The following is a 27,323-nucleotide window of genomic DNA, read 5'->3' on the forward strand; positions in this document are numbered from 1 at the left end:
GAGGCAATTCTCATGAGCATTCATCCATTGGGATGTGTGACGCATGGAAGGGCTGTACTTTCCTTCAGTCCCACTGGCAGACCAGGGGAAGAGGCACCCTTGCCCTCAGCTCAGCACTGGCCCCCCTGCAAGGACAGCCCTGAACACCCACTCCTGTGACTGGCACCATCCAGGTCCCGGGGGACTGCTTCTCCTCTTCTCTTGCTCTAGGTCCTGGATACGAAAGGTGATCTAAGTCTGGAATGTATGAAGGTTTAGGGGTTGTGCAGCTGCTGACCTGAGAGACAGATTCTGCTTCTGAGGACAGGGCAGACTTGAGAGGCAGCAGTGCTTATGTGTGAGAAAAGCCTAAGATGAACTTTTTAAATTTTCACTCTCAGAGAGCACGAATGCAGTAGATTATTGCAAACCGAAGCCTTTTCTCGGCAGGGTCAACTGTCCATTTTCTTGCTTTTCTTCATGTACCAATTCTTGGTTCCAGAGGTTCTTGTGGATTAATGCAATATCCACAATGACGCCTATAGCAGCTGAGGAACCTTTTGCAATGTTTAAACTGTTCATTTCCTCTTATATTTGTATATATAAATTTAGATATAACATGCATGAAGTGTGATACTGATTATTTACAGTACCAACTAGATGGGTGTTTGATGTGGTTTGGCTGTGTTCCTACCCAAATCTCATCTTGAATTGTATTCCCATAATTCCCACGTGTTGTGGGAGGAACCCGGTGGGAGAGAATTGAATCATGTGGATGGTTTCTCCCATACTGTTCTCGTGGTAATGAGTAAGTCTCACGAGATCTGATGGTTTCATAAGGGGAAACCCATTTCACTTGCTCTCATTCTCTCTCTCTTCTCTTGTCTACCGCCATGTGAGATGTGTCTTTCACCTTCTGCCATGATTGTGAGGCCTCCCCAGCCACATGGAACTGTAAGTCCAATAAACCTCTTTGTTTTGTAAATTGCCCAGTCTTGGGTATGTCTTTATTAGCAGTGTGAAAACGAATTAATATAGTGTTAAACACTGGAATTGCTAATATGTCATTTTTCTAAAAATGTTTAATAAAATGTTATTACAATTTCAAAAGATTAATAAAAATTCAGATTTAATATATTTTTAAAATTATTATTATTTTTTTTAGAGATAAGGTCTCACTCTGTAGCCCAGGCTAGAGTGTAGTGGTATGATCATGGGTCACTGCAGCCTTGAATTCTTGGGCTTAAGTGATTCTCCCACCTCAGCCTCCTGAGTAGCTGGGATCACAGGTGTGTGACACCATGTCTGCCTAATTTTTAAACTTTTTGTGGAGATAAGGTCTTGCTATGTGGCCCAAGCAGTCTGGAATGCCTGACCTCAAGCAAACCTCCCACCTTGGCCTCCCAAAGCACTGGGATTATAGGTGTGAGCCACCATGCCCAGCCCCAGATTTAATTTAAAATGTTACACTAGGCTGGGTGCAGTGGCTCACACCTGTAATCCCGCACTTTGGGAGGCCAAGGCGGGCAAATAACTTGAGGCCAGGAGTTCAAGACCAGCCTGGCTAACATGGTGAAACCCTGTCTTTGCAAAAACTACACAAATTATCTGGGCACGGTGGCATGTGCCTGTAATCCTAGCTACTTGGGAGGCTGAGGCGTGAGAATTGCTTGAGCCTGGGAGGTGGAGGTTGCAGTGAGCAAAGATCACACCATTGCACTCCAGCCTCAGTGACAGAGCAAGACTCTCTCTCAAAAAACAGTTACACTCATTATAATTTGTATTTTACCTTTTAATTTCAATAAATAATTTTGGATATTTTAGAAAAAAAACCTTTTTAAAAAGCATTTAAAATTTTACCTTTACTATAATTTTCCTTTTGGACAAAAACTATATTTTATTTCTTTAATCTTTTTGGATGGGTATTGTCACTAAAACACAAATAAGCAATTTTGGTGAAATAAAGGCCTGAACATTTTTATGGATTAAAACGATAAGAATTTGTGAATTATGTATGTCTTTATTTGATCACTTGTCTAAACACAGCTGGCCCTTCAACAGAATACCCAAACACACCAGCTTTCAAGCATATAAAAACCAGAGCTTTACACATGCTTTTCAACTGTGCCACTATGAATGTATATTTGTCAAGGTAAGAGAAGAGAACATATTTTATTTAACAGCTTGTTCGCTTGATTTTGAAATATTTAGGCATATGGTATGTGGGTCTTCATTTGTGTTCTTGCAAATATTAGAGACAAGTCTGGGAGTTTTTTTAATAACAGCTTTATTGATATATATGTATATATAATTCACATGTAATTTATGGGAGCCTTAGCTCCCCCTTCTGAAGTATACGCTTCAGTGGTTTTTAACATATTCACAAAGTCGTGCATTCATCACTAGTATCTATTTCAGAACATTTACATCACCCCCAAAAGAAACCCCGCACCCAATAGCAGTCACTCCCCATTCCCTCCCACACCCAAGCCCTGAAAATTACTCATTTCCTTTCTGTTCCTATGAATTTGTTGATTCTGGACATTTCATATCAATGGAATTATATCAAATGTGTCTGGCTTCTTTCACTTAGAATAAGGCTTTTAAGGTTCGTTCATCCTGTAGCATGTATCAGTACTTCATTCCTTTTTATTGCCAAGTAATATTGCACTGTATGGATATATCCATCAGTTGATGGACATTTAACTTGTTTCCATTTTGCCGGGGGCAGTGGTTCATGCCTGTAATCCCAGCACTTTGGGATGCCAAGGCGGGTGGATCACCTGAGGTCAGGAGTTGGAGACCAGCCTGACCAACATGATGAAACCCGTGTCTACTAAAAATACAAAAAATAGCCAGGTGTGGTGGCACATGCTTGTAGTCCCAGCTGCTCAGGAGGCTGAAGCAGGAGAATCTCTTGAACTCAGGAGGCAGAGGTTGCAGTGAGCCGAGATCCAGCCTATGAACATTCAGATTCATAGGAGCACTATTTTCTGTGGGCTTATGTTTTCAGATATCTTAGGTATATACCTAAGGGTGGAACTGCTGGATCATATGGTAATTCATGTTTAACTTTTTTTTTTTGAGACGACGTCTCACTCTGTTGCCCAGGCTGGAGTGCAGTGGCGCTATCTCGGCTTACTGCAAGCTCCGCCTCCCAGGTTCATGCCATTCTCCTGCCTCAGCCTCCCGAGTAGCTGGGACTACAGGCGCCCGCCACCACGCCCGGCTAATTTTTTGTATTTTTAGTACAGACGGGGTTTCACTGTGTTAGCCAGATGGTCTCGATCTCCTGACCTCGTGATCCGCCCGCCTCGGCCTCCAATTGGGATTACAGGCGTGAGCCACCGCACCCAGCCCATGTTTAACTTTTTGAGGAACTGCCAGATTGTTTTCTACTGCACTGCTGTGCATTCCCAGCACAGTGCACAAGGGTTCCAATTTCTTCGCATCCTTTCCAGCACTTGTTATTGTCTTTCTTTTTTATTGTAGCCCATCCTAGTGGTGGGAAGGGGTATCTCATTGTGATGTTGATTTGCATTTCCCCCATGACTAATGATGCTGAGCATCTCTTGTGTGCTTATGGGCCATTTGTATATCTGCTTTGGATAAATGCCTATTCAAATCCTTTGCCGATTTTTAATGGGGTGATTCAGGTCTGGGTGTTTTCTTTTTCTTTTTCTTTTTTTTTTGAGACAGGGTATCTGTTGGCCAGGCTGGAGTGCAGTGGCACAATCTTGGCTCACTGCAACCTCCACCTCCAGGGTTCAAGCGATTCTCCTACCTCAGCCTCCTGAGTAGCTAGTATCAGAGATGCCTGCCACCATGACCTGATGATTTTTGTTTTTTGTTTGTTTGTTTGTTTTTGGAGACGGAGTCTTGTTCTGTCACCCAGGCTGGAGTGCAGTGGTGCCATCTCAACTGTCTGCAACCTCCGCCTCCGGAATTCAAATGATTCTCCTGCCTCAGCCTCCCAAGTAGCTGGGACTACAGGTACACACCATCGTGCCCAGATAATTTTTGTATTTTTAGTAGAGATGAGGTTTCACCATGTTGGCCAGGCTGGTCTGGAACTCCTGACCTCGGTGATTCACCCACCTCAGCCTCCGAAAGTGTTGGGATTACAGGCGTGGGCCATGGCGCCTTGCCTTAATTTTTGTATTTTTAGTAGAGATGGGGTTTTACCATGTTGGCTGGTCTCAAACTCCTGACCTCAAGTGATCCGCCCGCCCCAGCCTCCCAAAGTGCTGGGATTACAGGCATAAGCCACCATGCTCAGGCTTCAGGTCTCGTTTTGATAGAGGGATAAAGCAACAATTGTGAAGGCTCCAACACAGTAGCCTTGTGCTTGCTTTGACATCAGACTGTGCACTTTGAGGTGGGCAGAATTACCTTTTAGTCTTTACAGAAGCAGTGTCTGCCACCTACAATGACTTCTCTTCTCATCTCTTCAGCACAGCCTTCTTTAAACCTTCTTTATAATCCTTCTCTGATCGCAGAGTGATAGCCGACCATGTTGCAGTGGGCCAGAGTTAGCTGTACCCTGCAGCTAAGCACACGGGCTCCGGAGCCAGCCTGCCTGGTTCAGATCCTGGCTCCCCCAAGTCTCAGCTGTGCAACCTGGGAGGCTAACTCTTCAGTTTCCTCCTTTGTAAAATGGGAATGATAACACCTTCCTTATAGCATTGTCTCAAGGGCTTGCTGAGAACATACGTGTAAATCCTGTTGCATCTTGTGCCTGATCGATGCTTGCTAGATTTCCTTTTGCGCAGAGCATTTCCAATGGCAGGGGTCACTACTTTCAGGGCAGACTTTCCATTTATGAATGGTGTTAATTGAAGGAAGCCCTTGGGGTGTTTGGCTGAAAATTGTCTTGCTGTGATTCAGGCAGCCGTCAGGTCTGTGGAGGAGCTGTAGGTTTCCCCCACCTCCGGCTCCAACTGTCCATCATTCCTCCCCTCTCCTCCCCTCTATCACCCACGCCTCCTTGCTCCTTTCCAAATGGCGTGTGACTTCTCAGGGGATGTGAGAGGCGGCTGGAAAGTGACACCACGCTCCTTAATTACCCTTGTTCTTTCTATGCCCCAGCACCTAAATTTAGCCAGCAGACCTGGGCACTGGGGACCCAGCTCCTCCCTCCCCAAGGCCCCACCCTCTCAAAGGCAGGAAAAGAGCCCCCAGGCAAGACTTCTCACCATCCTGGGGGTGGAGGCCTCAGGGAAGTTGCTGAAAGGCCGGGTGAGGGCACTGGGCTCCAGCAGGGACCCTTCCTGCTGCAGCAGGCAGCTGGGCTGCGAGCTGTGATGGAGCAGAATGTCACCTGCCCACCCCCTGCCCTTTTTAATGATGGGGAAGCCTGAGAGGGAGTGTCGGTCAAAGTGTCCAGAATGTTAGGGGCACGAGCTCGAGAATCTGACAGACACCCTCTCTGACACATGCCAACTGTGTGACCTTGGGGAAGTCACCAGACTTCTCTGGACATGCTTCCTCATCTGAGAAATGGAGACCTCTCAAGTAAGGTGACTGTGACATTTAAATGAGATAATACATGTAAAGCATGCAGCACCAAGCAAGCACCAATCAGCTCAGCCACATCCATTATCAAAGTTGCTTGACCTGTTAGCAGTGCAGTGGGGACCCAAGCCTCTGGACTCAGTGCTCATGCCAGGAAGTCACACTCCTTCATCAATGACTTGATGCCTCTGTTCCAGATGGGGACATTGAGGCAAAGACAGGTTAATTACCAGGACCAAGGTTACCCAGCTAGGTGGCAGCAAGGCTGAGATCTGATCCCAGGTCTGCAGGCATTCGTTGCCTTTCATGAATTGTTTTGGCCAAAAGGCCCCACCTCTTCCAAACCCGTCTCAAGGTCCACCACCTCCAGGAAGCCCTCCTGGCTGTCTCCAGGGCAGATCTCTCCAACCTCCCGGGCTGCAGAATGTCTATTCCAGATCATAACCTCCTCCCCAGCTCCTGGACAAGTTCTAGAAGGGAGGGCTTGCTTTTTACCTCTGTGAGTCTCTGAGGTTCCATGACGGAGTCCATAGGCATGAAAAATCACTCACTGATCTTTTTTTTTTTTTTTTTTTGAGATGGAGTCTCGCTCTGTTGCCCAGGCTGGAGTACAGTGGCACGAGCTTGGCTCACTGCAACCTCCACCTCCCAGGTTCAAGCAGTCCTCCCACCTCAGCCTCCCAAGAAGCTGGGATTACAGGCATGCCACCATGTCCAGCTAATTTTTGTATTTTCAGTAGAGACAGGGTTTTGCCATGTTGGCCAGGCTGACCTCAAGTGATCTGCCCGCCTCGGCCTCCCAAAGTGCTGGGATTACAGGGGTGAGCTTTCAGATACATAGAGAAAGGGGGAGCCAGCAAGTGGGAACAGAAAAGTTAGCTGGGATGGAAAATTAGACCTGGAAGGAGGGAAAGTGTGCATGGCTGGCTCTGTACCTGAGATGGGAGACAGTGGCTTCATCCCAGAGTGGGGATGCCAGGGATGTCCTGGTGAGGAATGGGGCCGCTCCAGGGTCAGTCAGGCCTGGAATTGATACCGCCATGTCTGGGTCTCTGGGCCTTAGTCCCTCGTCTGCAGAATGGGCCAGTAAATGCCAGCCTCCTGGAGGTAGGTAGAGGGAGGCTTGAATGAGATGACCGAATGGGGACCAGCGTGCCCCACCCTGTGCCCTGCACAGTCAGCAGCCTCCAGCTTGGAGGGAGCTGGACAGAACCTGAACCTCTCTGGTCACCTGAGGCAGCCACTCGGGCCCCTCTGCTTCGAGGGCTCTTCGGAGAGAGAAGCCTACGAGGAAGTCATGGTGTGGCTTTGCCACCCTCCCCCTCTTGGTCACACTGGAGTTCCAGGGCACAACCCCTTAGGGACACCAGCGGGGGTGGCCTGTGGCAGCCCCGACCTTCCCGCACCCAGCCCCTAGTCCACAGTGCCACCAATGCCAGGCTGTCATCAGGGCTCACCAGGCACACATGATCTCACTTAAACCTCCCAGGCAGGTGCTTGCGTCTTCCCATGCCACAAGTGAGGAAACCAAGAAACAGAGGGTTAAGGAACCTTCCAGCAGTGCAGAGCTCAGATTCAGACTCAGGCAGTCTGGCCCCAAAGTCTGCACTCAAAACCACTACACTCCTCCACCTCCCTAAACAGGATGAGACCCTCTTCCCGGTGGGCTGGAGTGATTAGACAACTTTACAGTGGTGCGGAGTAATACTTCAAGGTGTGTGCTAGAGAGAGCATGTCTGGGGTGGCATTTCAGAAGTTAATTCCTCACTAGTTCTCTTCCCTGAGGGGGCTCACTGAGTTTGAGTTTATCTCTTGAAATACTGTAACAATCCAGGCACAGTGGCTCATGCCTGTAATCCCTGCACTTTGGGAGGCCAAGACAGGCGGATCACCTGAGGTTAGGAGTTCAAGACCAGCCTAGCCAACATGATGAAACCCCGTCTCTACTAAAAATACAAAAAAATTAGCCAGATGTGGTGGTGGGCACCTGTAATCCCAGCTACCCGGGAGGCAGAGGCTGTAGTAAGCCGAGATTGTGCCACTGCACTCCAGCCTGGGTGACAGAGCGGGACTCCATCTCAAAAAAAAAAAAAAGAAATACTTTAACAATAATACTAACACTGATACTAATACTAACAGCTACTCTTCTTTGAGCAGGTTTTATACGCCACTCACCATCCTGAACTTTGACATGTGTTAATTCGTTTAATACTCATAACAGCCCTAGGAGGAAGGTATTATGAATTTTCTTGTTATCCAGATGAGGAAACTGAGGCTCAGAGAGGTCAAGTCACTGGGCAGCTCCCAGAGCTGGTGGTGGAGTCAAGATCAAACCCAGGCGGTTCTGGGTCCAATCATTCATTTGTCCCATGCTCTCTTAACCTCAAACTTGCCGCCTTTTCCTGCCTTGCCCGTGTGAATGTCCCCTCCCCCCAGGGTGTTGGAAAGTGAGTCCCACTAGGTATGGGGCAGGACCAGGAGGGACCTTACCAGCAACCGGGGTAAGGAGGAATGACCAAGGCATTCCAGCCCCAGCATGAGGGGGTAGAGTGTGGGCTTGGCCTTTGCAGTGTCAGGGATCTGGGCGGCCCCTCCTAGCTCACCTGCAGATCTCCCTCCGCAGGCAGGACTCCCATACCCTGGGAACACCACAAGCCGTTCCTGAAGGCAAACAGAAGACTCAGAGACAGAACAGCAGAGCCTGAGCCATCAAGTAGAGGGAAACATTTCCCAGCCACCTCCTGTTTCCAACACTGCTGGCCCCGGATCCACTAAGTGGCATGACCATGCAGAGTGGTGCCTGGGCCCCTAACAACTGCTCCCTCAGTTCCGCACAGAGAAGGCTGTTCCCAGAAAGGGCTCCATTAAATCCTTAGCCAAGAGCCACATCTCCTCTGTTTCTGTCTCAGCCAAGGGGAGAGGGCACATGTTCAGTCCGCTCCTAGGGTGCTGATCTTGTGGGGGCAGATGGTAGTGTCTTCAGTGAACGGCAGCTTCTTGTTCTTGTGTAGTTATCGTGGCCAAGATAAGATCACACAACCATGTGTTTTGGGAAAGGAGACAAAGAAGCGACACAGGAATGCCAAAGGGGTCAAATAAAGTTTCTGGGGCTTCCCTGAGCCCATGGCTCTTGGGGCCCTGAGTCATGGGGTCCAGAAAACCAGGCCTGTCTGGATGGGGGGCCTGGCATGGGAATCATGTTCTCATGGGATGTTGCTTGTCATCTGCAACAAAGAGAGTGCATTTTCAAGCATCTTCCCGTATTGGGGCTGAGATAATGATATTCCAAAGTATGGTGCTGTGGCATGCTGAGTACTTTGAGCTAAAGGAGACTGGAAGGTCTCAGAAGCAGCCTCAGAAGCAGTATCTCTCTCTCTCTCTGACCTGTCCCCACTTTTCTCCCCCAAGGCAGCCATAGAAATGAGAATTCCTCTTCCGTAAGGTAGGTCATAGAAAGTAGAAATATTGGGAGCCGGGTGTGGTGGCTCATGCCTGTAATCCCAGTACTTTGGGAAGCCGAGGTGGGTGGATGATGTGAGGTCAGGAGTTTGAGACCAGCCTGGCCAACACAGTGAAATCTGTGTCTACTAAAAATACAAAACTTAGCCAGATGTGGTGGCGTGTGCCTGCAGTCCCAGCTACTCAGGAGGCTGAAGCAGGAGAATCTCTTGAACCCAGGAGGCAGAGGTTGCAGTGAGCCGAGATCCAGCCTGACGTGAGGTCAGGAGTTTGAGACCAGCCTGGCTAACATGGTGAAGCTCCGTCTCTACTAAAAATACAAAAATTAGCCAGGCATGGTGGCACACGCCTGCAGTCCCAGCTACTTGGGAGGCTGAGGTAGGAGAATCGCTTGAACCCAGGAGGTGAAGTTTGCAGTGAGCTGATATTGTGCCATTTCACTCCAGACTGGGTGACAGAGATTCTGTTTCAAGAAAAAAAAAAAAAAAGAAGAAGAAAAGAAAATAGAACTATTACTCTTACCTTCCCCTGCTTTTCTGTGTAGGAGCTGGCCATAAGGAAATTCTCTGACTCCACTTGGTCTGATAGTAGGCCGTAAGACCCTCGCTCCAGCGGGGTCCTGCTCCATACCCAGAAATAAGGAATATGGCAGACAGGCCAAGAAGAATGTACACACACAGGCCTCGCTAGGTTCCTTCCCTTGGCCTATTACCTTTAGGTCATACTCTTTTGTTCCAATCACTTTTTTTTTTTTTTTGAGACGGAGTCTCGCTCTGTCACCCAGGCTGGAGTGCAGTGGCGCAATCTCGGCTCACTGCAAGCTCCGCCTCCCGGGTTCACGCCATTCTCCTGCCTCAGCCTCTCCGAGTAGCTGGGACTACAGGTGCTCACCACTGCACCCAGCTAATTTTTTGTATTTTTAGTAGAGGTGGGGTTGCACCGTGGTCTCGATCCCCTGACCTCGTGATCCGCCTGCCTCGGCCTCCCAAAGTGCTGGGATTACAAGTGTGAGCCACCGCGCCCGGCCTCCAATCACTTTTTTCTTTAGATGGAGTTTCACTCTGTTGCCCAGGCTGGAGTGCAGTGGTGAGATCTCGGCTCACTGCAACCTCCAACTCCTGGGTTCAAGTGATTTTTGTGCCTCAGCCTCTCAAATAGCTAGGATTACAGGTGCCCACCACCAAGTACAGATAATTTTTGTATTTTTAGTAGAGATGGGGTTTGACCATGTTGGCCAGGCTGGTCTCGAACTCCTGATCTCAAGTAATCCGCCCACCTTGGCCTCCCAAAGTGCTGGGATTACAGGTGTGAGCCACCGTGCCCAGCTGGTCCAATCACATTCCTATATGACTGTCCATTCTTCATCGAACCTTTGCATAAAAAGATACTGTACAGTCTGGGTATTCATTTCTTTTCCTTTTTCTTTTTTTTGGTTTGTTTGTTTTGAGACACAGTCTTGCTCTGTTGCCCAGGCTGAATGAAGTGCAGTGGCATGATCTCAGCTCACTGCAACCTCCACCTCCTGAGTTCAAGCAATTCTAATGTCTCAAGCCTCTCGGGTAGCTGGAACTACAGGTGCGCACCACCATGCCCAGGTAATTTTTTGTATTTTTAGTAGAGACAGAGTTTCACCATGTTGGCCAGGCTGATCTTGAACTCCTGACCTCAAGTGAGCCACCCACCTCGGCCTCATAAAGTGTTGGGATTATAGGCATGAGCCACCACGCCCGGCCTGGGTCTTCATTTCCAAAGGCCCCCATGTCATGTAAAACTTTGATTAAATACATTTGTTATGCTCTTCTCTTGTTAACTTCTCTCTGTCTTTTGGTATAGGAGTGTCAGCCGTGACCCTTATGATGGATGAGAAGAGGTATCATGCCTTTTCCACCCCTACACCTGGAAGGAAGGTTCTGCAGAGAGTTCATGAGAGACGATATGTGGAATGTAATCAGAGCATACCTCTTAATACTTAAGAGGTAAGGCCAGGCGCGGTGGCTCACGCCTGTAATCCGAGCACTTTGGGAGGCCGAGGCGGGCGGATCACGAGGTCAGGAAATTGAGACCAGCCTGGCTAACACGGTGAAACCCTGTCTCTACTAAAAATACAAAAAATTAGCCAGGCGTGGTGGTGGGTGCCTGTAGTCCCAGCTGCTCGGGAGGCTGAGGCAGGAGAATCAGTTGAACCCAGGAGGCAGAGGTTGGAGAGAGCTGAGATCGTGCCACTGTACTCCAGCCTGGGCGACAGAGCAAGACTCCATCTCAAAAAAAAAAAAAAAAAAAAAAGACGTATAAAATTCTGAGGTTCCTCTTTCGAGGTTAATTCCTTTCCTGTATGTGCTTAGGTTATGTTCATCCGAAGGAAAACTTAAGAAACTGTGTGGTAAACTATAATATAGAAGTTTATTTTTCTCTCGAGTAAACAATATTTGGAGGTTCTGGTCCAGGGCTGGTGTGGCAGCTCCACAAACATCAGAAACCCAGATCACTTCCTTCTTGTGGCTTGGTCATCCTTAACATGGGGCTTCTACCTCATGATCCAAGATAGCTGCTCCTGCTCGAGCAATCACATGCATATTCCTTTCCAGCAGAAAGGGAGAAGAGGTAACACGGTGCAACCTGCTGCCTCTGAGTGGCACTTCTTCTTACAACTTATACACATGGCCATACCTGGCTGTAAGGGAGGCTGGGAAATGTAGCTTGTATTTCAGGGGGTTGTTTGCCCAGCAAAAATCAGGGGTTCCATGGCAAAGAAGACAGAACAGATGTTGGGGAATAGTTATAGTCTCTGGCACACCATGGTATTCCTCCATTCCACGGGGAAAGATGGCCATGTACTTTCTGGTACTCTGCTCCAGGTGACCTTGTTTTTGTATGTTACATGTTCTTGTGTGTTACTCTTTTTTTTTTTTTTTGAGATGGGATCTTGCTCTGTTGCCCAGGCTGGAGTTCAGTGGCGCAATCTCAGCTTACTGCAACCTCCGCCTCCCAGGTTCAAGCGATTCTTTTGCCTCAGCCTCCCGAGTAGCTGGGATTAGAGGTGTGCACCACCACGCCCAGCTAATTTTTGTATTTTTAGTAAAGACAGGGTTTCACCATGTTAGCCAGGCTGGTCTCGAACTCCTGACCTCAAGTGACCACCTGCCTCAACCTCCCCAAGTGCTGGGATTATAAGGCGTGAGCCACTGCACCCGGCCTTGTGTGTTACTCTTTTTTTTTTTTTTTATACTTTAAGTTTTAGGGTACATGTGCACATTGTGCAGGTTAGTTACATATGTATACATGTGCCATGCTGGTGCGCTGCACCCACTAACTCGTCATCTAGCATTAGGTATATCTCCCGATGCTATCCCTCCCCCCTCCCCCCATTGTGTGTTACTCTTAACTCCTCACCACAAAACCAGAACTGCCCTGAGACCAAGACTCAGGTCTCCAGAACAAAGCCCTTAGCCTGACATTCAGGGCCCTTGGCCACTGGGTCTCAGGAACTGCCGCAGTCCCTTGCAGCCTGTGTCCAGCCTCTCGGAGCCACCTGCCTGCTCCATTCCTTGCTTCCCCAGACTGTTCCTTCTGCCTGAATGGCCCTCCCGGACCTCCAATGCCACGGGCACTCCTATCCAACCTCGAAGAGAGGTGTTGCTCTGTCAGTGCAGCCTTGCAGGGCCTCGCTGGGGGAGAATCAGAATTCCTTTCTCCTGCCCTCCCTTGGGCTTCCGGAGCCTTCCGTCATCCTCTATTTATAGTTCAAGTCAGGTGCCCCTGGACATGTTGCTGGGAGGGAAGGGCCTCAGCTGGGAGAGCCAGTTCTGTGACCTGCTGGGGAAGGGCTGGGATTTTCCAGGATGCCTCCTCTAGCCCTATAGTCCCCTTGGCTACCTCTGTCTACGGGGAGATGGAGCCCCCTACCTGGACAGCCTTAATCCGGCGCACCTGGTGGCTGCTTGTCTCCTTGGCTTTGCTGTGAGCCCTGGGGCCTGGGGGTGGGCTTCTCTCCAGCCCTGGGCCTGCTCCTGCCTCTGCTGTGGTGAGGTGACCTGAGTAACGGGTTGGGTTAGGTGGTCTCTATGTTGGTAGGGGTCTCAGTAGGGTCAGGCTTGCTCTAGGAGAGAGTCACAGTTGCAAGAGTTGAGTATAGAGGGCAGGAACCAGCTGTAACTTTGCAAAGCTCTGTCCTGGGATGCTCAGCTTCCCTCCTGTTGTCCTCCACCCTCCAGAAAGCCCAGCAGGGAGAGATGAGCACTGTGTCCCCAAACTCAATGTCACTGTCACCTCCCCTCACCCAGCCCAGCCACTCCCCGTCAGCTCCAGACCAACTCGGAATACTCGGGAAGGTTGATCCTTCGACTTCCTCAAGCCATTGCTCAACATCCCCCAATCACAGCCTCCCCAACTCCCATCTCCAAAGGCCTCCTTCCTCCCCAGATCCCCGGCTGTCACCATCCTCATTCTTCTAACAAGCTGACAAACTTGAATTCTGAGCGAGCATGACCTGGGGTCTTGGGCCTGAGCCGCAGCCCTCTGCCTCCACCCCATCCCCCACTTACACGCCCACTTTCAGATACAGACACAGACCCTGATGCCAAGGACATCCACTGGCTGAATGCCTCCTCCTGCCCTTTCACGAGCTCCCATGCCCGGCCCTGACTACCTGCACGCAGCCCTGGACCCTCAAGTGACTGTAGGAACCCCCTCTACGAGACTCAGCCCTTTTGCCACCAGTGGGACTTGCAGGCCCAGCTGACCAGCACCTTCTTGCCTGCTGTGGGCCATGTGACCGACGGAATCCCACCACATCTGCCGTGAGCCTCGCCTGAATCAGGACCAAGTTTAGGTTTTCAGAATCAGACGGACGTGACTATGTGACCTGGGGCAAGTGACTAACCCTCTCTGAGCCTCTGACATTTGTAGCTGACTCCAATCTGATACATGGGCTCCCCAGGGGCCTGAGGAGGGAAAGTTTGAAACCTCATGGGTTTGAAACCTCACTCTTCCCTCCCTTGCCCTTGGAAGGTGAGAGCAGGAGGCTCCTTCATGGAGGTGGCTAGGATGGGGAGGGAGGACCAGGAAGCTTCCTGACCTTGTCCCAGGAGCTGGCAGCCCCCAGTCCCACCTTGTCCAGAGATCACTCAGGGGAAACCACTCTGGCTGAGGGATTCAGGTGCTGGTGCCAACTAGGAGAAGCAGTCTAGGGCGCCTCCCAGTGGACACCAAGGGAACGTCTACTCTGGCTGGCCCTTGGTCCAGCCCTGTGATTTCAGCCCTTGGCCTGCAGTCAGGCTCCAGTACTGACCCCATCACCAGCAGTGGCAAATTCCATCTCATTTGAGGAATCTCAGTTTCCTCTTCCACAAAACGGAAATAATGATAACATCACCACACAAGACCACAGTGAGGCTTCCTTCGGACGACCCAGGTGACCCGCCTTCCACACTAATGTTTTCCAGGTCTAGAGAGGCCAGGGCTTGCCTGGGGACCACAGCGAGATGTGGTGAGGAGCCAGGGGTTCAGGCTCTCAGGCTCCTGGTCCACTGCTCTTTCCACTGCTGGGAGGTGCCTCAATGTAACCTTGGACTCTCCAGGCCTATTAACTCCTCCGTGTAGCTCTGGAAGTTTTCAGATGTTTTAGTGCTATTAACACGCCTGTCCCAGGAACAAGCTTACAAATGCATCCAATTAACCTGCCAACAATTCTGGGACGTGATTTCTTTTCCAGCCTTTGCAGGGAGATCTCTCTTCCCATCTCCTTCCTGGAAGACAGAAGCCTTGTGCGAGCCCCTTGTGTGATATCACCCCAGCTAGGGCCACCGGACGTTGGTCCTCAGCAGGGAGACTTTGGGTCCTCCACCAGGACCCAGGGCTGACCTGCATGGCCAGGCCCCATGGCCTGGGTAGAACCTTGTTTCTGCTCCAGGTAAGGAATTGCAGGGGTGAGGGTGTGCGGAGGAAAGGGGCCTCCACAGTGGGGAAGGGGGCTACAGAGGGAATCCCAGCCCCAGCCCCAGCCCCAGAGGACCCATTTATTTGCTCTCTAACTGTGGTGAAGGGGCCCTTTCTGAAATGCAAGCAGCTCCCGAGTTCCTCTACGGCAGTGTCGGGCTGGTGCTGGGCATTGAGCGGGGCAGGAGGGGAATTCGGCTGCGCCAGGTGCTGTGGCTGTGCCGCGGGCTGTTTTCACGTAGGCTGTGTGTTCCTCCGGAGGTGGCTGGCCGTGGGGCTCCTGGAATTGTGGGCTGGAGCTCTCCTGCTCCCTCTGGCTGGGTCTCTATTGCTGTAGCCCCTAGAATCACCTCTTACAGCCTTGAAAGGCCCAGGGGGACTTGACTCTGAGGCTAGGAACCCTCGGGTGGGAGGGACGTGTTCATAAACACATGCACACTGTGCCATACTAGCTTTTAGACAGACAAAGACAGAGACTGGGTGACCACATGACCTTCAGGACTCACACAACAACACACACACACACACACAAGGGTGAGGGCAAAGGAGAAGCGCCCAGGCAGGCCCTGGGGGAGGGGGGCGGAGATCCAAGGGTATGAACTGTGAACAATTAGTGGGAGCCATAGGGCCCCTGGGGGAGCAGAGAAGGAACATGTCCCCCTTCCCGACCAGATGGCCTTGCCCAAGGCCCCCACCAAGCAGTGGGGGGTGGGGCAGGGGGTGGGGAGTGAGGACAAGGGCCTGAAGCTGGTAACCTGCCCCTGGGCGGGATGGCTCTGGGAGGCGATGGAGACGCTCACCCCCTCCCTGCTTCCCAGCTGAACTGGACTTTCACAGTCTCTCTGCTCTTCCCTCACCGCCTCTTCCCACCCTCACCTTTCCCTCTTCTCCCAGCTCACCTAGCCCCTGCCCGCACTGAGGGGGACATAGCCCCCAACACCTCCTTGGCTTTGCAGATGCTATCCCCCTTGCCTGGAATCCCCCTGCTGCCACCGCCTTTTGCCTTCACCCCACTCTCCTGACAAACACCAGCTCACTTGCAAGGCCCAGCTCAACGCCTCTTTCTCTGAGAAGGCTTCCCACCACCTCTCTCCTCCTGGCAGAATTCATCTGTGTTCCCCAGTGCTCCCGGGGCCCTTGCACAGACCTCTGCGGCTCCAAAGGCTTCCTGCTGTAATACTCTGTGCACACAGCTGAATCCCTGACTCCACTCTGCTGAGAAGGTTGTGCTTTTTTCTATTTTGTACCGAGGGCAACGGGAGGCCATGGAACAGTTTCAAAGGAGCTGTGCAACAGGATTGAATTTGTGCTTTGAAAGATCACCGGGGCAGCCACGTGGCAGACGAAGGCAGGGAGAGGGTACAGGAGGCTTCTGTCATTGTCCAGAATGGAGTCTCAGCCGTGGAGACGGAGGTGGAGGTGGGAGAGGTGGAAGGATTCCAGAGATATTTGGAGGAAAGCTTCCCCCTGGCCAGTGGTCCCCAAGCCTGGCTCTGCACCCAAATTCCCCGGGCAGATTTTTAAAAAATAGGTTTCTGGGGTCTACTCAAAATGCCCTTAAACGGGATCTCAGGGGCTAGAGCCAGAATCTGTTTTTTTGTTTTGTTTAGATGGAGTCTCACTCTGTCCCCCAGCCTGGAGTGCAGTGGCGTGATCTTGGCTCACTGCAACCTCCGCCTCCTGGGTTCAAGTGATTCTCCTGCCTCAGCCTCCCGAGTAGCTGGATTACAGTTATCTGCCACTACGCCCAGCTAATTTTTTGTATTTTTTGTAGAGATGGGATTTTGCCGTGTTGGCCAGGTTGTTCTTGAACTCCTGACCTGGTGATTCACTTGCCTCAGACTCCCAAAGTGCTGGGATCACAGGTGTGAGCCACCGTGCCTGGCCCAGGATCTTTTTTTTTTTTTTTTTTAATCATCATTATGAGGCCGGGCGTGGTGGCTCATGCCTATAATTCAGCACTTTGGGAGACTGAGGCGGGTGGATCACCTGAGGCCTGGAGTTCGAGACCAGCCTGGCTAAAATGGTGAAACCCTGTCTCTACTAAAAATACAAAAATTAGCCGGGTGTGGTGGCGCGCGCCTGTAATCCCAGCTACTCGGGAGGCTGAGGCTTGAACCTGGGAGACGGAGGCTGCAGTGAGTTGAGAGCCACTGGGTCACTGGACTCCAGCCTGGGTGACAGAGCAAGACTCTGTCTATCATTATGGTAAAAAAAATATATAACATAAAATTTATCATCTTAGCCATCTTTAAGTGGATAGTTCAGTATTGTTAAGTATATTCACGCCATTGTAAAGCAGACATCCAGAACTTTTTCATCTTGGAAATCTGAAACTCTATACCCATTAAACAACAATTTTCCATTCTCCCTCCCAGCCAGCCCCTGGCAACCAGCATTCTACTTCTGTTTCTATGGATTTGACTGCTTTAGATACTTCATATAAGGGAGTCATACAGGATCTGTCTTTTTGTGACTCCGAATCTGTAATTTTAAAAAATTCAGTCATCACAGTGGCTCCTGCCTGTAATCCCAGCACTTTGGGAGGCCGAGGCAGGCGGATCACTTGAGGTTAGGAGTTCAAGACCAGCCTGGCCAACATGGTTAAACCCCGTCTCTACTAAAAATACAAAAATTAGCAGGGCGCAGAGGTTCCAGTGAGCCAAGATTGTGCCACTGCACTCCAGCCTGGGTGACAGACTGAGACTCCATCTCAAAAAACAAACAAACAAACCAAAAAAAAAAAAAAACCAAAAAACGAATCCTCAAGTACTTCTGATGCAGCTGGTGTGTGGTCTGCAGTTTGGGAACCGCCATCCGTGTGGCTCAAGCTGAAAGGTACCCTCTGCCTGTCTCTTTGCTATTAGGAGCAAAATCAGATCCTAGCACCCCCAGAACCTGGGGTGGGGGTTCCTTTTGACCTCTGGGGAGAATTTTCTCCTAGACAGGCTCTCTCTCAAAGTCTGCTAGTCAGATCCGGTAGTAACTCCACACCCCACATTATTATTAATTTTCATGACCTACATTTATATCATGTTTTAGATGCTGCTACTCAAAGCGTGGTCTCGCATTCCTTGGAGCTGATTAGAAATGCAGGGTCTCGGGCCACCCCCACGGTTGAATCTGAATCAGCGCATTAAGAAGTTCCTCGGGGAATTCATGTGCGCGGTGCAGTGCAGCGTGGGAGCACAGCTTCAGGGTTTACAGAGTGGCATCTGGCGGGAGTTGGGGGAGGGAAGCCTGACCCCAGAGCCCGGCAGGAGAGGTAGCTGAGAGGCTGGGAGGCGGCCCAGGCTGATGTGAGCCTGGTTTTGTCTCTCTCATCCCACTGCCACAGTTCCCATTAAATGAAGCTGTCCCCATGGACCTGTCAACGGCCTCTTGGTGGCTTAGTCCCTGGACCTCACTCAATAAGCAGCCCTCCCAGGCCTCAGCCACCAATTCCCAGGGCCACCTGGCTATGGGAAGATGGCCCTGTGCTTGGCTTTCTTATTCCATGGCTTGTCCTGACACAGACCCTTCTGGCAGGGCACTTGCTCTCATGACGCCCCAGCAATCCCATCCGTTTGCACTTGTCGTACGGCTTATTGGGCACTTACTAAGTGCCAGGGACTGAGAAAAGGACTCCACAGGCACCAGGCCATTTGGTCCTCACAAAACCCCATGAGGATGCTGCAGGGATTATCTGCATTTGGCAGACAAGGAAACCAAGGCTCAGAAAAGTGAAATAACTTGTACAAGCTACCATAATTAATAAGTGCTCAAGGTGGGATTTGAACCCTTGTCGGTCTGCCGGGCCTGAGTTCTTAACTAGAATGCCTCCATTTTTGCTGTGTTTTTATGGAGAACACTGAAGTTCAGTTTTGCAACCTGCCCAAGGTCATATGGCTGTTAAGTGCTGGGCCTGGGACTTGAACTCAGGATGTTGTATTCCCAAACCTCAAATTCTTAACTGCTGGACTGGTTTCTTTATCCCAGGGGTCCCCAGCTCCCAGGTTACAGACTGGTACTGGTCTGTGGCCTGTTAGGAACTGGGCCACACGGCATGGGGTGAGCGGAGGGCAAGCGAGAGAAGCTTCATCTGTATTTACAGCCGCTCCCCATCACTCTCATTACTGCTTGAGTGCCGCCTCCTGTTAGATCAGCAGCAGCATTAGATTCTCATAGGGGCACGAACCCTACTGTGAACTGCGCATGTAAGGGATCTAGATTATGCACTTTTTTTTGGTTTTGTTTTTGAGACGGAGTTTCGCTCCTGTTGCCCAGGCTGGAGTGCAATGGTGCGTTCTTGGCTCACCACAACCTCCGTTTCCTGGGTTCAAGTAATTCTCCTGCCTCAGCCTCCTGAGAAGCTGGGATTACAGGCACTCACCACCATGTCTGGCTAATTTTGTGTTTTTTTTAGTAGAGATGGTGTTTCTCTATGTTGGTCAGGCTGGTCTCAAACTCCTGACCTCAGGTGATCCACCCACCTCAGCCTCCCAAAGTGCTGGGATTACAGGCGTGAGCCATCGCTCCCGGCCTTATGCACTCCTTATACAGGTCCCTGATGCCAAAAGGTTTGGGGAACGCTGCTTTACCCCATGTTACAGATTTGGGAGCTGAGACAGAGATGCTGAGCAAGTCAGCCTAGGTGTGTGAGGGTCTCCTAGTGCTATTCTGTCCACTCCAATTCCAGCTGCCTGGGCTCACTCTGGCATCAACCCTCTCTGTCTGGGCTACCTCAGCAATAACCGGCATTGGGGGCTGAGTACCCCCACCCTGTGGGAGGCTGAGGCAGGAGGATCCTTTGAGTCTAGGAGTTCAAGATCAGTATGGGCAATGTAGCAAGACCTCGTCTCTACAAAAAATACAAAAATTAGCCAGGCGTAGTGATGCGTACCTGTGGTCCCAGCTACTTGGGAGGCTGAGGTGGGAGGACGGCCTGAGTCTGGGTGGTTGAGGCTGCAGTAAGCCGTGATGGTGCTACTGCACTGGGCGACAGAATGAGACCCTGTCTCAATAAATAAATAAATGAAACCAGCTTTGATGAACCAGAGTTCCTGGAGCCACACCTGTAGCATAGAATGCTCAGGAGCAGGCCAGGCACAGTGGCTCACGCCTGTAATCCCAACACTTTGGGAGGCTGAGGCAGGCAGATCATGAGGTTAGGAGTTCGAGACCTGCCTGGCCAATATAGTGAAACCCCATCTCTACTAAAAATACAAAAATTAGCCAGGCATGGTGGCATGTGCCTGTAGTCCCAGCTACTCGGGAGGCTGAGGCAGGAGAATCACTTGAACTCAGGAGGCAGAGGTGGCAGTGAGCCGAAGATTGTGCCACTATACTCCGGCCTGGGTGACAGAGTGAGAATCCACCTCAAAAAAAAAAAAAAAGAATGCTTGGGAGCTCAGCACAGTGGGGAGAAATGGAGACTGACACCTCTTGGCTCCACGGCTCCGTGCCCCATGTAGAAAGCCGACTGCACACCTGGGCACAGGAAGTGGTGAAGTGCAGCAACTGCTGGCGGATCAGGAGGTGGTGGAAATGGGAACTGACAGTGTGGGTGGAGCTTCTCACCCCCCTAGGCACTGCCAGGTGCCCACCACAGCTGGGATGGTGGCTAGGGCAGGATGAGGGCTGCAGAGCCCCTGGGGTGGCCCTTGGCCAGCCGGGCAGGGAGGGGAGGGTCTGTGGGCTCCTTACTAGCTCTGCAACTGCAGGGGAGTTACTTAACCTCACCAGACTTCATGCCTCATCTATAATGTGCCCCATCTATAATTTTTTTTTTTGAGACAGAGTCTTGCTCTGTTGCCCAGGCTATAGTGCAGTGGTACAATCTCGGCTCACTGCAACCTCCGCCTCCTGGGTTCAAGTGATTCTCCTGCCTCAGCCTCCCGAGTAGCTGGGATTACAGGTACCCACCACCACGCCCAGCTAATTTTTGTATTTTTAATAGAGACAGGGTTTCCCCATGTTGGCCAGGGCTGGTCTTGAATTCCTGACCTCAGGTGATCCACCTGCCTCAGCCTCCCAAAGTGCTGTGATCACAGGCATGAGCCATGGTGCCTGGCTTACAATGGCTTCTGGTACTGCTGAGAGCCTCCAGAGAGTCACATATCTAAAGTGCCTAGCACCCAGTTCATATTATCACCTGGGCTGGCCAAATCTAAGAGAGGCAATTTACACCGGGCTTCTGTGAGGGACAGGTGAATTATACAGTATATAGGAAAAATATGCAGTGCTGGCTATACAGCAAGCTGTATGTCAGTAACAGGTATTATTATTATTAGGAACAGGGACAGCTACATACTTTGCAGAGCCCAGTGCAAAATGAACATGTGGGGCCCTTGCTCACACATCATGAAGAATTTCAAGGTGTTGACAGCAGAGCATTAAATCAAGCTCTAGCCCTTTGGAGTGTAGGGCCCTCTGCAGCTGCAAAGGCTGCACAACCATGAAGCTGGCTGGGACTGGGACACAGGACACCAGAATCTTTATAATGGGCTCAGCTCTCTGTCCTTGGGAGGGTTGCCTGTCTGTTCAATGCTGGCGATGAGTGAGGCTTTGGGTTCCATACCTCCCCTGGTCTCCAGATTATTCTAGAACCCCTTGTTACCTAGGAACTCCTAATAGCTGCTGCTTGGCCCAGCCCCAGATTCATGTCTGGAATAAGAGAACAGGATCCTTAAGTGTGAGGGCAGAAGACCCTTTGAGATCATCCCCTTCCCACCCCAAAATGGTGAGGACCTGCCAAGGACATGTGGGACCCAGTGATGAGGCAGGACAAAGATCCAGCCTCTGACTCCCAGCCTGGGAGCCCCATCTGGAAGAAGCGCTTAGGCCTGATGAGGACGCCGGGGCTCCATGGCAGGAGGAGGGTGTGCTGGGGAGGAGGGGTGTGGGGAGGACAGTGCCACACCTGTCAGCCTGGGCTGTCCCTGGAGGAGGGGAGGGAGGAGTTTTTGTTCTCTTGGCTTCTCTGTGCTTTTTTGCAGTGGCACAAATTGCTTTTGTAATAACAGGAAAAAACGATCAACGAACCTTCATTTAAGAAAAAGCACAGCGTTCTCATGGGAACCAAGAAGACAAGCCCTTAATGCAAAGTGTATTCAGAGAGAAGAAAACAAGAAAAGCAGAGATGATTGGATTACAGCAGTTGCTCTTATAACTCCTCTCCGCCCACCCCCTCGATGAGAAGCTGGTTTGAAGGACTGAGTATCAAATCCCTACTGAGCTCTGAGGTTCCAGGTGTGGATGGAGTGTGGGGCCCATGTGTGTGTCAGTGTGTGTGGGTGTGATTGTGTGAGCAACTGGGTGTGTGAGGTTCAGGCCCAGTTGGCTTGTCCAGACGCCAGGCCTGAGATGCCCTGGGGGTGCTAAGAGGGGTAGAGAGACGCCAAAGGAACACAGGCTTTGAAACGAGGCAGAATTGAGTTGGAGTCCCAACCCCACCAACCTCACCTCTCTTCACTCTTCAGGCAGCGTAGAAAACAATGCCTGCCTCTTGCCAGGCATCCTCATGGAAGTGACATCATCTTTAAACCTGTGTGGCAATCCCTGACGCACCACCGTGATGCCCAGGGAAGACAGGATGACCTGGAAACCCAACTACTTCCTTAAGATCATCCAGCTATTGGATGATTATCTGAAATGTTTCATCGTGGGAGCAGACAATGTGAGCTCCAAGCAGATGCAGCAGATCCGCATGTCCCTCTGCAGGAAGGCCGTGGTGCTGATGGGCAAGAACGCCATGACGCGCAAGGCCATCCGAGGGCACCCGGAAAACAGCCCAGCTCTGGAGAAACTGCTGCCTCGCATCCGGGGGAATGTGGGCTTTGTGTTCACCAAGGAGGACCTCACTGAGATCAGGGACCTGCTGCTGGCCAATAAGGTGCCAGCTGCCACCCGTGCTGGTGCCATTACCCCATGTGGAGTCACTGTGCCAGCCCAGAATACTGGTCTGGACCCTGAGAAGACCTTCTTTTTCCAGGCTTTAGGTATCATCACTAAAATCTCCAGGGGCGCCATTGAAATCCTGAGTGATGCGCAGCTGATCAAGACGGGAGACAAAGTGGGAGCCAGTGAAGCCACGCTGCTGACCATGCTCAACATCTCCCCCTTCTCCTCTGGGCTGGTCATCCAGCAGGTGTTTGACAACGGCAGCATCTACAACCCTGAAGTGCTTGACATCACAGAGGAAACTCTGTATTCTCGCTTCCTGGAGGGTGTCCGCAATGTTGCCAGTGTCTGTCCGCAGATCCACTACCCAACTGTTGCATCAGTGCCCCATTCTATCATCGACGGGTACAAACGAGTCCTGGCCTTGTCTGTGGAGACTGATGACACCTTCCTGCTTGCTGAAAAGGTCAAGGCCTTCTTGGCTGATCCATCTGCCTTTGTGGCTGCAGCCCCTGTGGCCGCTGCCACCACAGCTGCTCCTGCTGCTGCTGCTGCAGCCCCAGCTAAGGATGAAGCCAAGGAAGAGTCGGAGGGAGGAGTCAGACGAGGATATGGGATTGGGTCTCTTTGACTAATCACCAAAAAGCAACCAACTTAGCCAGCTTTATTTGCAAAACAAGGAAATAAAGGCTTACTTCTTTAAAAAAAAAAAAAAGAAAAGAAAAAAAGAAGAAAGAAAGAAAGAAACAAAGAAAGAAAGAAAGAGAAAGAAAGAAAGAAAAGAAAAAAAAAATAAAACAACACTTGCTCCCACGGTTGTGACAGTGGGGTTTAAAGAAAACGAGCAGGCGCCGGGCGCGGTGGCTCATGCCTGTAATCCCAGCACTTTGGGAGGCTGAGGCGGGCGGACCACGAGGTCAGGAGATTGAGACCATCCTGGCTAGCACTGTGAAACCCCATCTGTACTAAAAATACAAAAAATTAGCCGGGCTTGGTGGCGAGCATCTGTAGTCCCAGCTGCTCGGGAGGCTGAGGCAGGAGAATGGCATGAACCCAGGAGGCAGAGCTTGCAGTGAGCCGAGATTGCGCCACTGCACTCCAGCCTGGGTGACTGAGCCAGACTCCATCTCAAAAAAAAAAAAAAAAAAAGAAAAGAAAAGAAAAGAAAAAGAAAAAGAAAAGGAGTAGGCAGAAAGAGCACACAGTAGGTGTTCAACCAGCGTGAAGCTCCCAGCCCCTGACAGTCCACGACAGCCTCAGAGCAGGCAGAAGGAGCACACCGTAGGTGTTCAGCCAGCGTGAAGCCCCCAGCCCCTGACAGGCTACGACAGCCTCAGAGCAGGCAGAAGGAGCACACAGTAGGCATTCAGCCCACATGAAGCAGGCCCCCAGCCCCTGACAGGCCATGACAGCCTGAGGCAGGACCACATGGTGATCTCTAACCTGACCCCAGGGGAGGACAGGAGGGAGGACGGATAGCACCCTGGGAGGCCAGGGCCTGGCGTCCCACCCTGTCACCCTCGTGCCCAGTGTCCAGGGGCTCCGAGTTAGCCATGGCCTGGTGCGTAGCCTTAGGAGAGACCCTCCAGCCATTCGGTGGAGCGTGGAGACCCCTCGTGGCCACACGGAGGACTGCAGCTCTCAGCGTGTGACCTCTCGCCAGCATCGGGGCTGCTCTGCATGTAGCCCTGGGAGATCTTTGCAAACATTGCTTGAGCTCCTTTTTATTTTATTTTTATTTCTTGAGACAGGATCTCACTCTCACCCAGGCTGGAGTGCAGTGGCACAATCTCAGCTCACTGCAACCTCCGCCTCCAGAGTTCAAGCGATTCTCCTGCCTCAGCCTCCTGAGTACCTGGGATTACAGATGTGCGCCACCACGCCCAGCTAACTTTTGTATTTTTAGTAGAGACGGGTTTTTGCCATGTTGGCCAGGCTGGTCTCAAACTCCTGGCCTCAAGTGATCCACTCGCCTCGGCCTCCCAAAGTGCTGGGATTACAGGCGTGAGCCACCGCACCCGGCTGCTTGAGCTCCTTTTAAGGTGCCAGGATTTATGCTTGGTGTTGTGGACAAAGAAAGGAGGTGATTCCCATCCCAGAGAATCTACCACCAGGAGAGTTACAGAGGCTGGGCCGCCCTATATCTACCTCCCACCCCTGTATACATCCATATAGAAGAGAACTCAGGGTTCAATCAGGGGACCTAGAGCAAGACACCCATTTTCCCATGCCTTGCTCCCCATATTGGCCTTATGGGCGTGGTACCCTGTGAAGTACCTGGAATAGTCCAGAGCTCAAAAATTCTTATGATTATTAAAGGTATAAAAGGACAGGTAAATTGAGGCCAAGTGCAGTGGCTTATACCTGCAATCCCAGCACTTTGGGAGGCCAAGGTAGGAAGATGGATTGATCCCAGGAGTTCAAGACCAGCCTGGGCAACATAGTGAGACCCCCATCTCTATAAAAAATTAAAATTAAAAAATTAGCTGGGTGTGGTGGCACCCACCTATAGGAGGCTGAGGCGGGAGAATTGCCTGAGCCCAGGAGTTCTGAGGCTACAGTGAGCTAGGATCCTGTCACTGAACTCCAGCCTGGGTGACAGAGTGAGGCCCTCTCTCAAAAAGGCGGTGGGGGCAGGTAAATTGGGTCAGAGTCATGCTCCCTTGCTCCCCTCCAAGCAGTAGAAATTGCTAATAAAATGCTTAAAACAAGGATCATGATGTGCCAGACACTAGGAGAAGCCCTTTGCATGTAGTACTTCATCTGATCCCTGAGGAGCAGGTACTATTAGCCTGTATGAGGAAGCTGATGCCCAGAGAGGTTTAGGCGATTAGGCTAAAGTGGTAGATTCGGAATTTGAACCCAGGCCCACATGGCTCCAGAGCCCAAGCTTTGGTGCACAAAGCAATGAGTCTGCCTAGCAGCGTCAGAGATGTTTGAACCAGAGCAACTCCATCTTGAATAGAGGCTGGGTAAAATGAGGCTGAGACCCACTGGGCTTCATTCCCAGGAGGTGAGGCATTCTTAGTCACAGGATGAGCTAGGTCGGCACACGGTACAGGTCACAAAGACCTTGCTGATAAAACAAGAGGCAGTAAAGAAGCCAGCCAAATCCCACCAAAACCAAGATGGCGACGAAAGTGACCTCTGGTCAGCCTCACTGCTCACTATATGCTAATTATAATGCATTAGCATACTAAAAGACACTCCTACCAGCGCCATCACAGTTTACAAATGCCATGGCAACATTAGGAATTTACCCTATATGGTCTAAAAGTGGGAGGAACCCTCAGTTCCAGGAATTGCCCACCCCTTTCTGGGAAAACTCATGAATAACTCACCGTTTGTTTAGCATATAAGCAAGAAATAACCAAAAAAATAGCCAACCAGCAGCCCTCTGCCTATGGAGTAACAATTCTTTATTTGTTTACTTTCTTAATAAACTTGCCTTTACTTTACTGTATGGACTCACCCCGAGTCCTTTCTTGCGTGAGGCCCAAAAAGCCTCTCTTGAGGTCTGGATCAGGACCCCTTTCCAGTAACAATGGGGCAGCCCATGACTTACTAAGCAAATGCACTCACCTCTCTGGGCCTTGGGGTCCTCCCCATTCAGGTCAGATATTTAGTTTAGTTTTATTTGTTTTGTTGTTTTTGTTTTAAGACCATGTGGGGGCTAGTTCCCAGCTCTGGATGCCCATTGGATTCATTAAGTTTCCTTGGTCTGGGTGCATCCTGGACACTGGGATTTTTTAAAGCTTCCCAGGTGGTTCTAATGAGCAGCAAGGTTTGCAAAGGGCCTCACAGGCTATGGTACAGAGATTAAACTTTATTCTGCTAGGTGACAAACCAGTGGTGGCTCCTCATGTCCCCCCAGCCCTAGGTCTACTCAGTTGCCTTTTGCTATTTATTAGATAAAATTGACCCCTTGGAAGTAAAAATTCAGTGGGGGATTAGCATATTCACAAGGTCGTACAACCATTACCATCAGATTCCAGAACATTCCATCCCCCCATAAAGCAACCCTGTAGTGGCCGGGCACGGTGGCTCACGCCTGTAATCCCAGCACTTTGGGAGACCGAGGCGGGTGGATCACGACGTCAGGAGATTGAGACCATCCTGGCTAACATGGAGAAACCCCATCTCTACTAAAAATACAAAACAATTAGCGAGGTCTGGTGGCACGCACCTGTAATCCCAGCTACTCAGGAGGCTGAGGCAGGAGAATCTCTTGAACCCGGGAGGTGGAGGTTGCAGTGAGCTGAGATCGCACCACTGCACTCCAGCCTGGGTGACAGACTGAGATTCCGTCTCAAACAAAAAAAAAAAAAAAAGAAGAAGAAGAAAAAAGAAAAATAAAAAAGCAACCCTGTAGTGATGAGCTTCCCATTTCCCCTCCCCCTAGCCCTTGGCAACCCTAACCTACTTTCTATCTCTACAGATTCACCTATTGCGGGCATTTCATATAAATGGAATCATACAATATCTGGCCTTTTTGTTTTTCATTTTTGCTCTTTTGTATTCTTCCCCTTGGCGTAATATTGTCAAACTTCATCCAT

At 50.7% G+C, this 27,323-nt stretch overlaps 1 protein-coding gene across 2 annotated transcripts; it reads left to right on the forward strand.

Moving 5' to 3' along the window:
* The first annotated feature begins 803 nt into the window (after positions 1 to 803).
* Positions 804 to 26,225, forward strand: LOC100978336 (large ribosomal subunit protein uL10-like). 2 transcript variants are annotated; one of them, XM_055094405.2, is made up of 6 exons: positions 823 to 933; positions 8,117 to 10,527; positions 10,786 to 10,928; positions 14,663 to 14,860; positions 15,990 to 18,047; positions 21,891 to 26,225. In XM_055094405.2, exon 6 carries the CDS (start codon positions 22,442 to 22,444, stop codon positions 23,396 to 23,398), a length of 957 nt encoding a protein of 318 aa, XP_054950380.2. In that variant the 5' UTR covers positions 823 to 933; positions 8,117 to 10,527; positions 10,786 to 10,928; positions 14,663 to 14,860; positions 15,990 to 18,047; positions 21,891 to 22,441; the 3' UTR covers positions 23,399 to 26,225. The 2 variants fall into 2 exon arrangements, with proteins under 2 accessions (XP_057155143.2, XP_054950380.2); XM_057299160.2 differs by lacking the exons at positions 8,117 to 10,527; positions 15,990 to 18,047 and having other exon boundaries at positions 804 to 933; positions 21,891 to 22,116; positions 22,347 to 26,225.
* Positions 26,226 to 27,323: the final 1,098 nt, after the last annotated feature.

This window comes from Pan paniscus, chromosome 9, assembly GCF_029289425.2.
Source record: "Pan paniscus chromosome 9, NHGRI_mPanPan1-v2.0_pri, whole genome shotgun sequence".
NCBI classification, from domain to species: Eukaryota; Metazoa; Chordata; class Mammalia; order Primates; family Hominidae; genus Pan; species Pan paniscus.

Coding starts and splice junctions, on each gene's coding strand:
- LOC100978336 (XM_057299160.2), top strand. CDS start 22,442: ATGCCCAGGGAAGACAGGATGACCTGGAAACCCAACTACTTCCTTAAG.